At 42.5% G+C, this 14843-nt stretch overlaps 1 protein-coding gene and 1 long non-coding RNA gene across 9 annotated transcripts in view; both read right to left on the bottom strand.

The window, feature by feature from the left end:
* Positions 1–227: 227 nt before the first annotated feature.
* LOC111859432 (uncharacterized) lies at positions 228–3829 on the bottom strand. 3 transcript variants are annotated; one of them, XR_002841820.2, is made up of 3 exons: positions 3616–3829; positions 1334–1432; positions 228–1162 (listed from the first exon to the last, which is right to left on the bottom strand). It is a non-coding gene; the product is annotated as an uncharacterized lncRNA (long non-coding RNA). The 3 variants fall into 3 exon arrangements; XR_002841819.2 differs by having other exon boundaries at positions 228–1134; XR_002841821.2 differs by lacking the exon at positions 3616–3829 and adding an exon at positions 3505–3582 and having other exon boundaries at positions 228–1134.
* A 2127-nt stretch (positions 3830–5956) lies between these two features.
* The window catches only part of osbpl5 (oxysterol binding protein-like 5), a 46006-nt gene continuing 37119 nt past the window's right edge, over positions 5957–14843 (bottom strand). For all 6 annotated transcript variants that reach the window (XM_023842060.2, XM_023842063.2, XM_023842059.2 and 3 more), the window contains 10 exons: positions 14715–14811; positions 14524–14622; positions 14308–14405; positions 14118–14207; positions 13320–13456; positions 9458–9637; positions 9080–9209; positions 8643–8757; positions 8347–8449; positions 5957–8260 (listed from right to left, as the gene is read on the bottom strand). In XM_023842060.2, coding sequence (XP_023697828.1) covers positions 8125–8260; positions 8347–8449; positions 8643–8757; positions 9080–9209; positions 9458–9637; positions 13320–13456; positions 14118–14207; positions 14308–14405; positions 14524–14622; positions 14715–14811 — 1185 coding nt within the window. In that variant the 3' untranslated portion in view covers positions 5957–8124. The remainder of the gene's footprint in view (positions 8261–8346; positions 8450–8642; positions 8758–9079; positions 9210–9457; positions 9638–13319; positions 13457–14117; positions 14208–14307; positions 14406–14523; positions 14623–14714; positions 14812–14843) is intronic.

Here is a 14843-nt window from a genome sequence, read left to right as displayed (position 1 = left end):
GTCGGGGAGGTAAGTGCTGCTCCGGCCAGCTGTGCAGCGCCATGACGGAACCCCCCGCCCCGCACGCCCACTCGCAGCCCACTTCACCTCCCACACTGGAGAAACTGCGATATATATGTACATCCGGCCCATCAGCTGTGCTCCCATACCACGGTAATTACCCCAGAGCCTGAAAGCAGCTGTCGTCTGCAGCAACTGCAAAGGGGAAACAGGAGAGGGCAACGATAACAGGAGAGAAGGGCATTTAATTTTGCTACTTTATAGCCAAAAGCCGTGGACACTACAGGAACTTCAATTATTACAAAGTGGGAGGGACCCAGAAACTATGAGCAACCAATCAAATTACCTCAGAGTGAAAAAAGAAAAAAAAATCAAAGGCATGTAAGAATGAGACATCTCCTAAACAGCTGCCTGTAGTGGGAGTGGGAAGGGTGGGGGAAAATGAGAGGATAGTGAAACAAAATTGTGGAGAGGTTGGGGGGGGCGGAAGGGGAGAGACACGGTGAATCATGAGGCAGGTGAGGAGAACAGTCACGCCACCAGAAGAGCAAAAAAAAGAAAAGCAAGCACCTGGGAAATAGGCTGGGAAATCGGTGTGATTCAATGCTGATTTACAATCAAACGCCACTTCTGATATCAGCAGACACCCCTCCGAATCAGCCCCACCCCCCAAAATACACATACACAAAATAAATACAACTAGAAGTTTGATTTATCACTTTCTGTTGGAGTTTTAGTAAGCTGGTGAGAACTAATATACAGAACCAGAAATCAATTAAATAAACTAAAAAAATACGAGGTTCTTCGCTAAGGTATTACTAACTGACCATCTGAAGCAGGAATCAGAGTCATAAATGATAGGTAACTTGTAACTTTCAACAAAATTCAAATGTGCCAGAGAAAAGCAAAAAGATATGACCTCTACACCAGTGTTTCCCAAGTGTTACCCCAGATTAACGGAGAACCTTAGGCTCCTGGACGCGGGCCCAGTTCCTGGGACCTTATGAACGAGATTGCACATCCAGAAACATCCAGAACGAAAGCAGACATGTCTCATCTGCGAGAGGAGAGGCGGCGGCAGCGGATATTTCCCATCCCCTTGTGTGACTCCAACGCCCTGGAGCAGGGAGAGGCCTTAGAGAAGAAAAAAAAAATGCAAGGGCTGACAGCGCCCAACCGCACAGGGTTTCAAGTCAGGACATATCCTCACCACACACGCACACACACACACACACACACACACAACACGCCTGCTGCTATGCTTGGCGTCGTCATGGAGAAAAGCCGATACTTGAGTCGGTGGTGTCAGTGCCGATGGGTGTGTGATACTCACCTTGGCTGACCTGCCAGAACTCCACACAGGCCTGTCATCTTCCCAGACAGCAGCTGTGTAGCAAACACCCAGCCTTATTCCTGGGGGTGTCATAAAGCCCTGAATGTTTCAGGGAGACCAGATGTTGACAAGGACCCTGGAACATGCCGGCAATAGGCGCCCAGAGAGAATTCTGTCAAAGGGCCCCGGAATTCGAGCCTCACCCCTGCTTATCACTCCCAACCATAACTTTCGCAAATACCATTAAAAAAAATCACTATTACATCAAGCTTCTTTCTTCACTGCAGATAAAAGTGCAAGGTAGCACTAACTGGCTACAGTCTGAACCACAATGCAACGCGATCCCACATTATGCTACACTGGGGGCCTAGAACTGACCACAAAGACATATGAGCAAATACAAAATGTCCAAACACCATAAATATCAATTTTTCTCTAATCTTTCCCATATTACATGCAACAAACGCATCTCATTCAGAGGCTGAAAAAGGGAGACGAGGATTATGTTTCTCGTATCAGATCTATAGTTAAAAACTGAAAAGCATACGGTAATTTAGAGGAAACTGAAAGAAAACATGTGAAAGCAGAACACCTCTGAAGGTAGAACTATGACCCTAGCCGTGAAAGGCAGGGTTCTAAGGCACCAACGAGGCATCAGGCCAAAACGGCCTATTTACACACAAACTGGGTTTAGTTTAAAAACTCAAAGGCTGCACACAGACAAGGAACACAGAATACTAAAGAAGCAATGGCGAACATTATGTAAATAATGCCCAGAATAATGTAGCTTATTCGGATGTGCCGTTGCCAACCTCTGTAAGACACACTGCAGACCCGCCCACTGGCTTGTCACTAAGCTGACAGAGTGCTACGTTTCCATAGGAGTATACACTTCACACAGGTGACACTCACAGTCATGATATGCTTGCTAGAACAAGCCCCCCCATCTCAACCACAGAGCCAGTGCCTTATGTGATATTACCAGGGTTGCCAACTTTGGTCAGCTGACTGGCGTGAGATTGTCAATTCAAGACAAATCTGCACGCACATGCACACGCATTTACTTCTATGTATGAGTTTTATTACTTTGTAAATAGTATGTAGGGTTTGCAAACTACCCCAAGGATTTTGATGTAGCTAATTTTGGGTTTATAATGGAATAATATATATGCTGTATGATTTCTTACGTGAGCGTGAGAGTTTGAAAGAGTGAGTGTCACGCCTGGTGCGTGAAAGGTGGCAGCCCTGTATTACTGCCTACTCTCCTAATTACAGAATACTGCAACCACACACTTCATTTATAGCTATCTTAGGCTGTTACATAATCATACATAAACCACTTCCAGTTTAGCATAACTTAATAATTAAGCTTTCTTTTAATAGACTATCGCATTCTTCATTCTTTTCGTTCAATCATTTTGACTACAGCCTAATTTGCCGATATTTTGAGGCTCATGTGAATGTTTATTCATTTAACATTTTCGTGTAGCCTGCCTGCACCTCCCAACTCAGGAGCGGTTAACTCCTTTCAATACGTTTAATAAAAGTGAGTCATTATATCAGTATATGTATATTTTTCATTAGCTAAATATAATGTTCATTTATAAAAACGTGTCCCTTGCCCAAGACCCGAGGAAGGTGTCTGCAGAGGCCATTAAACAGCCTTACTTTAGCTTAGTTTAGCTTAGCATTCTTTCCATAACAGTAAAATGATGAACCAGCCTAGTTACGGCAACTTCTTCAAAGGTGTCAAAAGGAATGAAGAAAGCAGAAAGTGGTTCATAAGAAAGTTGGCAGAACAGGCCAGAATAAAAACTCAACTAAGTTACTTATAACTACTAACCAATTATCAATTAATTACCAGCGCTGCAAACTGTGGTCAGCTGGCTGGCGTGAGGTTTTCAATTCTGAACGAACATTTACATGTATGTAAGAGTATTATTACCTTGTAAATAATCTGTACAGATTGCAAACTACCCCAAGGCTTTTGATGTAACTAATTTTAGATCAGTAATGGAATAATATAAGTTTTCCGTAAGATTCCTTGCGTGAGCTTTAGTCTGAAAGCGGGAGTGTCACGGCAGGCCCGTATCAAACTCATAAGGCAATTACCTTATATAAACTGAGATTGGATTAATAAAAAAAAACGTTAATTTTTTTCCCCCACCTACCGCGGAAATACATCAATCCCGACCAGGTGAAAGTTCCTGAAATTCTCCGTGGTCTGCCGCCATTTACGTGTCTGTCATTTATGCGGCCCGTTTACACACACATACGCTTACCTTTTTATACCTATTTTTGTTTTTTTAGTTGTACAGTTGTTTCCATAAGTTCGTCTTCAGCAAACCTTAAAGTCTTATTTCAGCAAACATTTATCAGTAATTAAGTGACATGCTAAGGCAACACGATAAGAATTACCGTTTAAAACTCTTAAAATCGCAGTTAACATATTTTTCTAGTCACTCATATACCAACATAACGTGACAGACCCCTGAACTACAGGCCTACTGGTTAATAATTTAATCATAATACAGCACTAAAAATAAGACGTTGGGATTTTTGTGTACTCGCAGCGGCCCCTCGTGGTGGGGATAGCACAGCGCGCTGCGCACATACTCGACCTCCTTTGTAATTGATAGCGCTTTATGTCGAAGTCTGACAGACTAAAGCAGTGTATTTCAACATTTTTTGAGCCACGGCACATTTTTTACATTGAAAAAATACACCACCAACGAAAAATGTTACAAAATGACACTCTGTAGCCTAGTAATGACAAAAAAGTCTCTCAGTTTATTTATACTCAGTCAGTGTGAAACCTGAGCCGGTTTGGATGAACACAAAGCTGATATCCTGGCAGGAATTGAAGACAGACACACGAAGCTCTTCCTCAACAGCTCTCAGTCTCTCTCTGTTTTTAGTTTTTATACAGTATCAGTCAGGCTTGAAAAGCTAAGTTCACACAGATATGTTGTGGAAAATGGGAGTAATGTCGAAATAGCTTTGTTTGTTTAGAATACATCACTATTACAGCACAGACACCTGACAATGGCAATGGTTTTTTAGACCAATTAAGTGAAATTGGATTATTTCCCATGGTACACCTTACAATCTCTCACGGCACACTGGTGTGCTGCAGCACATTGGTTGAAAATCACTGGACTAGGGGACGTCCTGGACAGTGCCAGTCCATCGTGGGATTCTGAACATTTTACAGTGTATGTGCTGGACTGTGAGAGCAAACTCCATATACCAAGCAGTTAGATATACATTTTATCATATGATTTGTCAAATAAAAGTGTAATAATTACTGTTGTAATAATTTTATATACTATCACAGTGTTTTGTGACCACCATGCAGACTAGCCAGAGAGTGGTATGTGACTTTGTGCAGAACAGCTTAATATTTATATTCAAATTCAATTATGAGTTTTTATAGTTAACTCTCAGTCATGGAACTCACTCAATCACTCAATCATGGAACACTTTGCTAGGATTTTTTTATTATTATTCTTTATTTGTATTGTCCTATCTCTTATAATACATTGCTATGTTTATAACTCATTTTAATACTTTTTAAATACTCTTATTTGTGGAAGAATGCTTAATATGCTCAGATAATTTTCAGGATTCCCTGAAGAAGTGATCAGTGGAAAAAGTTTGAAAATTCGTGGTTATTTGTGTCTTTAACATTCACTAGCGACCTGGGTTGTGTAATAGTGTTTGTTGAAAAGCCAATGCAGAGTAGGGTTAAGATTAAAATAATAATATATGGAAATGCAAGTGAACTACATATTAATATGTTGTTAAAGTTATATGTTTGATCAAACACTGTTTAGATGTATGTTATTAATTAGGTTATAGAATATTCCGGTGAGAGAATCACATACTGGTCTTACCTCTAACAGAAAAGTAGGGAGTGGTGGGGGCCAGGGCTGGATCGTGGGCCTTTGAGTCCCCAGGGGTCATGTCTTTTGGAGGGGGGTGGGAAGACATACAGGTATAATTCACATACCACATAAAAGGTGTGGATGGTGGGGGGCCTGGTAGTTGACTCTTGCTGTATGTTAAATGGGGTCCCATGAGACTCTAGTGATCATGGGACATATAAGAGGCTACAGGAGAGAATTAATTATCTGTGTAAGTGTGAATAAATCTTATTAGTCTTTTGTACATGATAGTTTTTACATAAATTATTAAAGTATATATTGTGAACAATAATAGAGTTTCTCCTGAATTGTGTTTCTTACTCAAATTTGGCATACTACACCAAGTACAACTGTAACACTTTTTACATTTTGCATTCCCACACAAAAACCAGAGATGTAAAAAGTCGGTTTTGTTTTACTTAATGTTCCTTCACCTGTCTAGTATTACAATCAGGATGAACAATTGCTGTGTATTATTCATAGTGGTTTTTACAATAAGTGTTTAAAGACAAAGTGTACTTTTGTTACATATTTCATCATGCATGCGTTACGTATTATCTGTTTTCAACCAGAATACAGTTGCAACACCGTATAACAACTGTCCCCTGCTATTCACCACGCACATTGGTCTGAATTTTTCAAAAACGCTACAGTATGTAGTACTAGTTTTCAAAACAAATCGTCTTAGAGTAGACAGTTCAAGGATTATTGCAACACAGGTTTAATACTGTCGGGTAAGATCATCCTCAATTCACAAGAAAAGCAATGTCAAAAAATGAATTAACTTCGGAGCAAAGCTGCGTATCATGTTCAAAAATCGTAGGCGATTCCAGCAACTTATCTTCTGTACCAGTGTTACAATTCTACGCAGGCTATGCATGCGTGGAAAAATACCCACTATTAGCAATTCCACTTAAGAAAGTATTTCAGCTTTAGAGTATGCAATAAATTAGTATGGTATTACAGACACAAGGAATCATTTTTATAGTGCACATCATTTACTGCAATGGTGTGAAACATAAATGTTACGAGATGTCAGTGATTTACATTTGCTCGCTTGAGTAATGTTCCAACTGACCCAATATTTTAAGTGTTAGAACATGTTAGAATAGTGCAAATAAATACATTTCCATTCACAAGACAAGCTTTATTTCGAGTACAAACCATAGGCTACTAGCTGTGTGACAGGGCTAGCGGAAAACATGCCTGGGTAGGCTGACAATGAAAATTACTATAAACAGTCAGTCAACACGTGAATTGTTCATTTCGTGCTATACAATAACTGAGCACAGAAATCATTACGTCTTACTTCCCGATATTGCAACTAGATTGCAAGTCAGTTTATGTGCTCGTGAGAAAAATAATAAATGACAGGAGAAGTGAATGGAAAACGAAAAGTATTATCAAACGACGTCATCGTCCCTAATAATCCTTCGCATCGTCCATTTTAACAGGACAGCTGCTCTGCAATCTGAGAAAAAGACACCAGGTGGCGCAAGACACCAACAATCAGGTGGTTCAACGTCGACGATTTCCTGCAGTGTTCCGCCATTGCAGGTATTGCATCTCAGAAACCCCACCCTAATGAATCTTTATTCCTCCTTTTCAGGCTCGAGAATATTGCATTTAATTATGAAACCAACAAAAGTGCAAGTCTGATTGAAATATGAATTTTAAATGGAGTGACTTTTTTTCTATCAAAACATGTATGGTAAGATATTTTATTAGTAACTGAGGTTCATCTTAGTGATGAAAACTAGTTTCACAAATTTGGAGTAACTTATTACTTAAACTATATGAAGGATAGGATTGTGGTAACCCCATACCGTACCACAGTAAGCCACAGAATATCTAAATGAACCTGGACAGTTTTAGCTGGATATTAACCTTCATATTGCTCATAACTGGGCCCTCTTGATACTGCCTACACTACATTATTTGAAGACTATGGAAGCTGTATAGCGCCCCGCAGCACTGAAAACGTGCTCACTTTGGCCTCCTGTGGCCTGTACTACGAAGCGGGGTTACTGGCTTATCGCGGTAACTTGTCGGATTTAAGGTACCACAGTTTAAATAGACTTTATATTCGTTCAATGACATTTTGTACAGACTACCTTAAATCCTTAAACCTCGATAAGTGAGTAACCAGCATAGTACAGGCCACTGGTCTCCCACATCTCTAGTTTCTCATTGGCCGAAGATAAAGACACCTCATTTCCTTCTCCTCTGCCACTGATTGTACGTTACGGCTTCATGATATACTTAAGTAACAGCGTGTGATTTGTTCCCGGTTTCCAGGGAACCGCACATGTTGTATATACATACAGAACTTTGTAAACATGGACTCTTTTTTTAAGGATTATAAATACTGTTTTGGTCATCATTGCTAAAAGAGAATACCCTACTTTTCATAACATACATTTATACAAACACTAAGAATTGCACTATTTTAAGTTCATGTTATTTTTTTTGTTTGTTCTACTACTATTGACTTTTTTTGGCTTTAGCATTAAGGCCCAACGTTTAAACAGGAGGGAAAGAGGAATGAAAGTGCTTTGGGTTCGAGGCCTTGACACAGACTAAAAACAGGAAGTATTGCAAGAGTATAAAAGTGCATGTCCACTACTGACATTAAAATTTTCTCGCCACACACTTAAAAAATAAAATATTTATTTGCTATTTTTTCATTTTCTCTCCTGTCATCCTTGCTGAAATTGTTCATCCTTCTCTCTCTCTCTCTCTCTCTCTCTCTCTCTCTCTCTCTCCAAAGTGCTTGGTGCCCATGGCATTGGGCTGTTGTACAGGCATTCGAGAGCAGTGTGAGTCTGCATCTGTTGTGGCTGCAGTGCACCCTCGGCCCCTGGTTCATGTGGACGCATAGTTGATGACGAGCTGGAGGAGGAGCAAAGCGCACAGGATGAACCAGTGACGCCGGCCCAGCACGGCGCTCTCCTCCGCGCGCCTCCTCTGGAGCACCTGCTGTGTCAGCGCATGCAGGTTGCTGTGGGGGGGGGAGAGACACAACTCATTGGCATCACCCAGGATGCTGAATGGGGTTGACGTGCTCCCTGACAGGGGTGTACCCACCTCTGTATGTCCTGCTGTGTCTGCTGGATGGACGCAATGGAGGCCTCGATATCTGCAATGTCCTTCACCTCCCTGTTACATCTGGTGCACTGGGTCATAAATGCTGTGCAAGATGAAAATGACAATTCGAACAAAACATGTCACATGCCAAAAAAGGCTGTAACTAATGAATTAAAGAAGTATATAATTTTACCATGACTGATGAGGACATTATGGTAATACTACAATTAAGTACTATTCCATAATTCTCTTCATTGACGGCTATCCTTTGACCTTTGACCCCAGACCTCACTCACCTTCATTGTCGGAGGACTCGTGCGTGGGTTCTGGTGTGGTGCTGCTGCTCTCTGTGTTCTGGCTGCAGCTGGATGGCTGGCTGCTGGACTTCCTGTGTTTACCCTGCACCTTGGCCTGTGAATCACCCATGCAACAGAAACATGCATATATTGGTGCGGTAAAGCCACTCTCTGCCTCTGAGGCCTGAAATGGGAACATTCTGGGTATATTTACCAGGCTAATAATAGAACTATTACTAAACAGAGCTGGAGATTCCTCGACACCAAAGAGGGGCGTACATAGTGAAGAAGGCATCAAATACATGGGGGAATTTGAGGCAAATTAGATTTCTAGATAGTTCATCATAGTCCTTTCCTCATTAGACCTTTTTGTTCCCCTAATATATATGGCAATTTGGATTCAGTAGGGTAAGGGTTAGGGTTGTAGCAATGCCTACCTTCTGCTCAACGGCCCAGTTCTGGCTGTAAGAGAGCCCACTGTGCCGGCGTAGGGACCTCTCCTTGGTCTGGATCATGCCGTCCTTCTCAAACTGGACCAGGCAGATGCTGGGGTCCCAGGGCTTTGTGCTGAAGCAGAAAGAGTGTATAGTTGGAGGTGTAAGATGAATGCAAGGCAACATACCCGGGGTTAATGGTTATTCTCCAGAATGTACCTTATTACCATAATCTGATGTACCTTATTAGCGTATCACCAACACTTTAAAGAAGCCAGCTGTTGTTTTGGCTCCTTGTTGATCTATAGCATTAAGCAGCATGCTCACCTGCACCTCAAAACCCAGCACAATGCCGACCACCCTCACTACCAGGGTACGTACTCTGCAAATTTGTACTGCCACTCATTGGACACGGGGTCCAGATTGAAGAGGCGGGGGATCCAGAGCTTGTCGCCCCGATCCTTGGCCTCCTGCCTCTGGGCTTCCTCCAGGACGAACTTCTCTTGTGTGGCTTGCTCCTGATCCTGGCTCATGATGGCACTGGTCACGTGCTGCCACAGCCTGGATGCACAAGCGACAGCGTTTCACTCAGAGGCAGAATGCTTGTAAGCTGAGTGAGACCAAAGGAATGGCCTCATCCTGCAGCACCCATCTCGGGTAGGGCTGGGTGATATCACATCGATATTATATTGCACATGCACAATAATCACCAGGGCTTCAGATAATGGGCGAAACATTTGGCCCGACGCCAGCTTCTCAGTACTATATGGACGTTTTGTTAAGCAGATTAGCAGTATGGCTAAAATATTAATGAGATGCGTTTTGCGACACCTAAAGTAAAATGTAACGTAATCTTGCCGTATCTTCATGTTTATTAAATTCAGTTAGCAAAGCACACCACATAATACTGTTCTGGTATACTATGTGTGATATGCACTGTAGCGGGTCACACCACATGATACTGTTCTGGTATACTATGGCTTGGTATACTTCAATGCCATATGCACTGTAACGGGGGCACACCACATAATACTGTTCTGATACACTATGGTTTGGTACTGTATACTTCAGTGCAGTATGCACTGTAACGGGGGCACACCACATAATACTGTTCTGATACATTATGGTTTGGTGTACTTCAGTGCAGTATGCACTGTAACGGGGGCACACCACATAATACTGTTCTGATACACTATGGTTTGGTATACTTCAGTGCAGTATGCACTGTAACGGGGGCACACCACATAATACTGTTCTGATACACTATGGTTTGGTATACTTCAGTGCAGTATGCACTGTAACGGGGGCACACCACATAATGCTGTTCTGATACACTATGGTTTGGTATACTTCAGTGCAGCATGCACTGTAACGGAGGCACACGACATAATACTGTTCTGATACACTATGGTTTGGTATACTTCAGTGCAGTATGAACTGTAACGGGGGCACACCACATAATACTGTTCTGATACACTATGGTTTGGTATACTTCAGTGCAGTATGAACTGTAATGGGGACACACCACATAATACTGTTCTGATACACTATGGTTTGGTATACTTCAGTGCAGTATGAACTGTAACGGGGGCACACCACATTATACTGTTCTGATACACTATGGTTTGGTATACTTCAGTGCAGTATGAACTGTAACGGGGGCACACCACATAATACTGTTCTGATACACTATGGTTTGGTATACTTCAGTGCAGTATGAACTGCAACGGGGGCACACCACATAATACTGTTCTGATACACTATGGTTTGGTATACTTCAGTGCAGTATGCACTGTAACGGGGGCACACCACATAATACTGTTCTGATACACTATGGTTTGGTATACTTCAGTGCAGTATGCACTGTAACGGGGGCACACCACATTATACTGTTCTGATACACTATGGTTTGGTATACTTCAGTGCAGTATGAACTGTAACGGGGGCACACCACATTATACTGTTCTGATACACTATGGTTTGGTATACTTCAGTGCAGTATGAACTGTAACGGGGGCACACCACATAATACTGTTCTGATACATTATGGTTTGGTATACTTCAGTGCAGCATGCACTGTAACGGAGGCACACGACATAATACTGTTCTGATACACTATGGTTTGGTATACTTCAGTGCAGTATGAACTGTAACGGGGGCACACCACATAATACTGTTCTGATACACTATGGTTTGGTATACTTCAGTGCAGTATGAACTGTAACGGGGGCACACCACATAATACTGTTCTGATACACTATGGTTTGGTATACTTCAGTGCAGTATGAACTGTAACGGGGGCACACCACATTATACTGTTCTGATACACTATGGTTTGGTATACTTCAGTGCAGTATGAACTGCAACGGGGGCACACCACATAATACTGTTCTGATACACTATGGTTTGGTATACTTCAGTGCAGTATGCACTGTAACGGGGGCACACCACATAATACTGTTCTGATACACTATGGTTTGGTATACTTCAGTGCAGTATGCACTGTAACGGGGGCACACCACATTATACTGTTCTGATACACTATGGTTTGGTATACTCCAGTGCAGTATGAACTGTAACGGGGGCACACCACATTATACTGTTCTGATACACTATGGTTTGGTATACTTCAGTGCAGTATGCACTGTAACGGGGGCACACCACATTATACTGTTCTGATACACTATGGTTTGGTATACTCCAGTGCAGTATGAACTGTAACGGGGGCACACCACATTATACTGTTCTGATACACTATGGTTTGGTATACTTCAGTGCAGTATGAACTGTAACGGGGGCACACCACATAATACTGTTCTGATACATTATGGTTTGGTGTACTTCAGTGCAGTATGCACTGTAACGGGGGCACACCACATAATACTGTTCTGATACACTATGGTTTGGTATACTTCAGTGCAGTATGCACTGTAACGGGGGCACACCACATAATACTGTTCTGATACATTATGGTTTGGTATACTTCAGTGCAGTATGCACTGTAACGGGGGCACACCACATTATACTGTTCTGATACACTATGGTTTGGTATACTTCAGTGCAGTATGAACTGTAACGGGGGCACACCACATAATACTGTTCTGATACACTATGGTTTGGTATACTTCAGTGCAGTATGCACTGTAACGGGGGCACACCACATAATACTGTTCTGATACACTATGGTTTGGTATACTTCAGTGCAGTATGAACTGTAACGGGGGCACACCACATAATACTGTTCTGATACACTATGGTTTGGTATACTTCAGTGCAGTATGAACTGCAACGGGGGCACACCACATAATACTGTTCTGATACACTATGGTTTGGTATACTTCAGTGCAGCATGCACTGTAACGGGGGCACACCACATAATGCTGTTCTGATACACTATGGTTTGGTATACTTCAGTGCAGCATGCACTGTAACGGAGGCACACCACATAATACTGTTCTGATACACTATGGTTTGGTATACTTCAGTGCAGTATGCACTGTAACGGGGGCACACCACATAATACTGTTCTGATACACTATGGTTTGGTATACTTCAGTGCAGTATGAACTGTAACGGGGGCACACCACATAATACTGTTCTGATACACTATGGTTTGGTATACTTCAGTGCAGTATGCACTGTAACGGGGGCACACCACATAATGCTGTTCTGATACACTATGGTTTGGTGTACGTCAGTGCAGTATGCACTGTAACGGGGGCACACCACATAATACTGTTCTGATACACTATGGTTTGGTATACTTCAGTGTAGTATGCACTGTAGCGAGATACACCACATAATACTATTCTGATACACTATGGTTTGGTGTACGTCAGTGCAATATGCGATATGCACTGAAGTGCCAGTGAAGAAAGGTACAGCTCAGCAGCCACGACAACCTTTAAAAGAGGAGATCTTGTGGATAAACAAGGTAAAAAGACGTCAGTGGTGTGCTGGAACTTTTTGCAGTTTAAAGTGTCACACGTTTATTAAACATAAGGATATGCTGAATTTATACTCACTAACTTTTTGGACGTCATAAAATGCCTCATTAATATTTTAGCCATTCTACTAATCTGCTTACCAAGTTGTCGACGTAAGTAAACATTCGTATAGTACTGAAAAGCTGGTGTTCAGCCAAATGTCCAGCCCGTCATTTGGAGCCCCGGTGATTATTGCGTATGCAAGATATGATATTGATGCGATATCGCCCAGCCCTAATCTGGGGTAAAAGCTGTACCTTTCAGACTCAAACATCCCCTGCTGGTCCAGCCGCACCACCTGCCTCTTCAACCTGCGCTGCCGCACATCCAGAGTCGGGTTCCACAGCATCTCCTGATGACCCGTCTTCTTCTCATGAATGAACACCTCACCATCCTGTGGGTGCGGCCACTACCCGTCATCACTGCGCAGTTTGGCATCGAATCTCTGTTAATGTCACCTCAGTGACACAATAAAAAAGCTAACAGGTGGCAGAGAGACTTCAGGCAAATCCAAGCAAGATACTTTTAATTAACTAACTTGATCTTAGTCAGTTTAGTCCGGATTTTGTTACTTCAGGCATCTATATATGTCCAGTGCAGGAGCTAAATAGCCAAAGTGACATGAATTCCATTCCTGCTCTGCAGTTCCAACTCTCAACAGCTCTTAATACAAATGCAGATGGAGATCACAGTAGTGGTAGCTATATATTTCATGGATAGTCTCTGTATTTCATAGTTCACTTTCATAGTTTCATAGTTCGAGCCCCGGGTCCTCCTGACCCCATCGAAGTGTCCTTGAGCAAGACACTGAACCCCAAATTGCTCCCGGTGAGCTGGTTGGCACCTTGCATGGCAGCCTCCGCCACCGGTGTGTGAATGTGTGCTGTGAATGGGTGAATGTGAGGCATAACTGTAAAGCGCTTTGGTAAAAAGCGCTATATAAATGCAGTCCATTTACCAGTCCACTCACCACAGTGAGACACAGTGGACACAGTGAGAGACGATGCTGTCCCTCATTCTCTGCATGTGACTCTGAATAGGAAGGGCCAACTCACCCAGTGTCCATCGACGGTGGCAAGCACGTCATCTCCCAAGCGTATCTTTCCAAAAATCTGGTTCACGCTGCAGGAGCTACCAAGGAAAGGCTACGGGAGAAGCACCATGGTAAATGAGAGTCAGCCAAACCAGAGGCCTCTTTAGGCCCAATAAGGTTCATCGATGCTGGTGCCAAGGACAACACAGCACCTTCAGTTTAAACTCCAGCTCAGTTGCAAGCTTCGTTTTTTCACAAATGATGGTGATCTTCCCTCCAAGTTCCAGGGTCATTGTACCATACAGAATGCCTGTGGATGACCAGTAATATTTCAATTGTTACAGGTGAATGGGAAAAGCAGCATTAGAAGAAAAATGCATTTTCCATTGTATCTAAAAGTACAGGGGGAAATAGCGAGGTGAGTGTACCTTTACAGTGGGCATATGGCATTGTGATGACATACTCCTCATTCCGAGCCAGAAACAGCAGTCTGGCCTTCCCATCCAGAATAGCAGACAGTGAGTTTCCTGCAGAGAGCAAACAGAAACAATCAATCGTGAGTCCTGCTGGAAAAAGAATTGGCCTAGGACAGAGGAGGCAGGTGAACTGGAATGTGTACCATAGAACTTGGATTTGGCAAGGATGCTGCCATTTATGCAAAAGCCATCTTTCTTGTTGGAAACGTAAAAGGCAGATATTGGTGGGTGATGTGATACCTGCAACAAGAAAAATAATATAAGGCTATGTG

This window comes from Paramormyrops kingsleyae, chromosome 13 (genome assembly GCF_048594095.1).
Source record: "Paramormyrops kingsleyae isolate MSU_618 chromosome 13, PKINGS_0.4, whole genome shotgun sequence".
Lineage (NCBI taxonomy): Eukaryota > Metazoa > Chordata > Actinopteri > Osteoglossiformes > Mormyridae > Paramormyrops > Paramormyrops kingsleyae.
The sequence above is the reverse complement of the archived record's forward strand: the minus strand, read 5'-3'. Positions and strand labels throughout refer to the sequence as shown.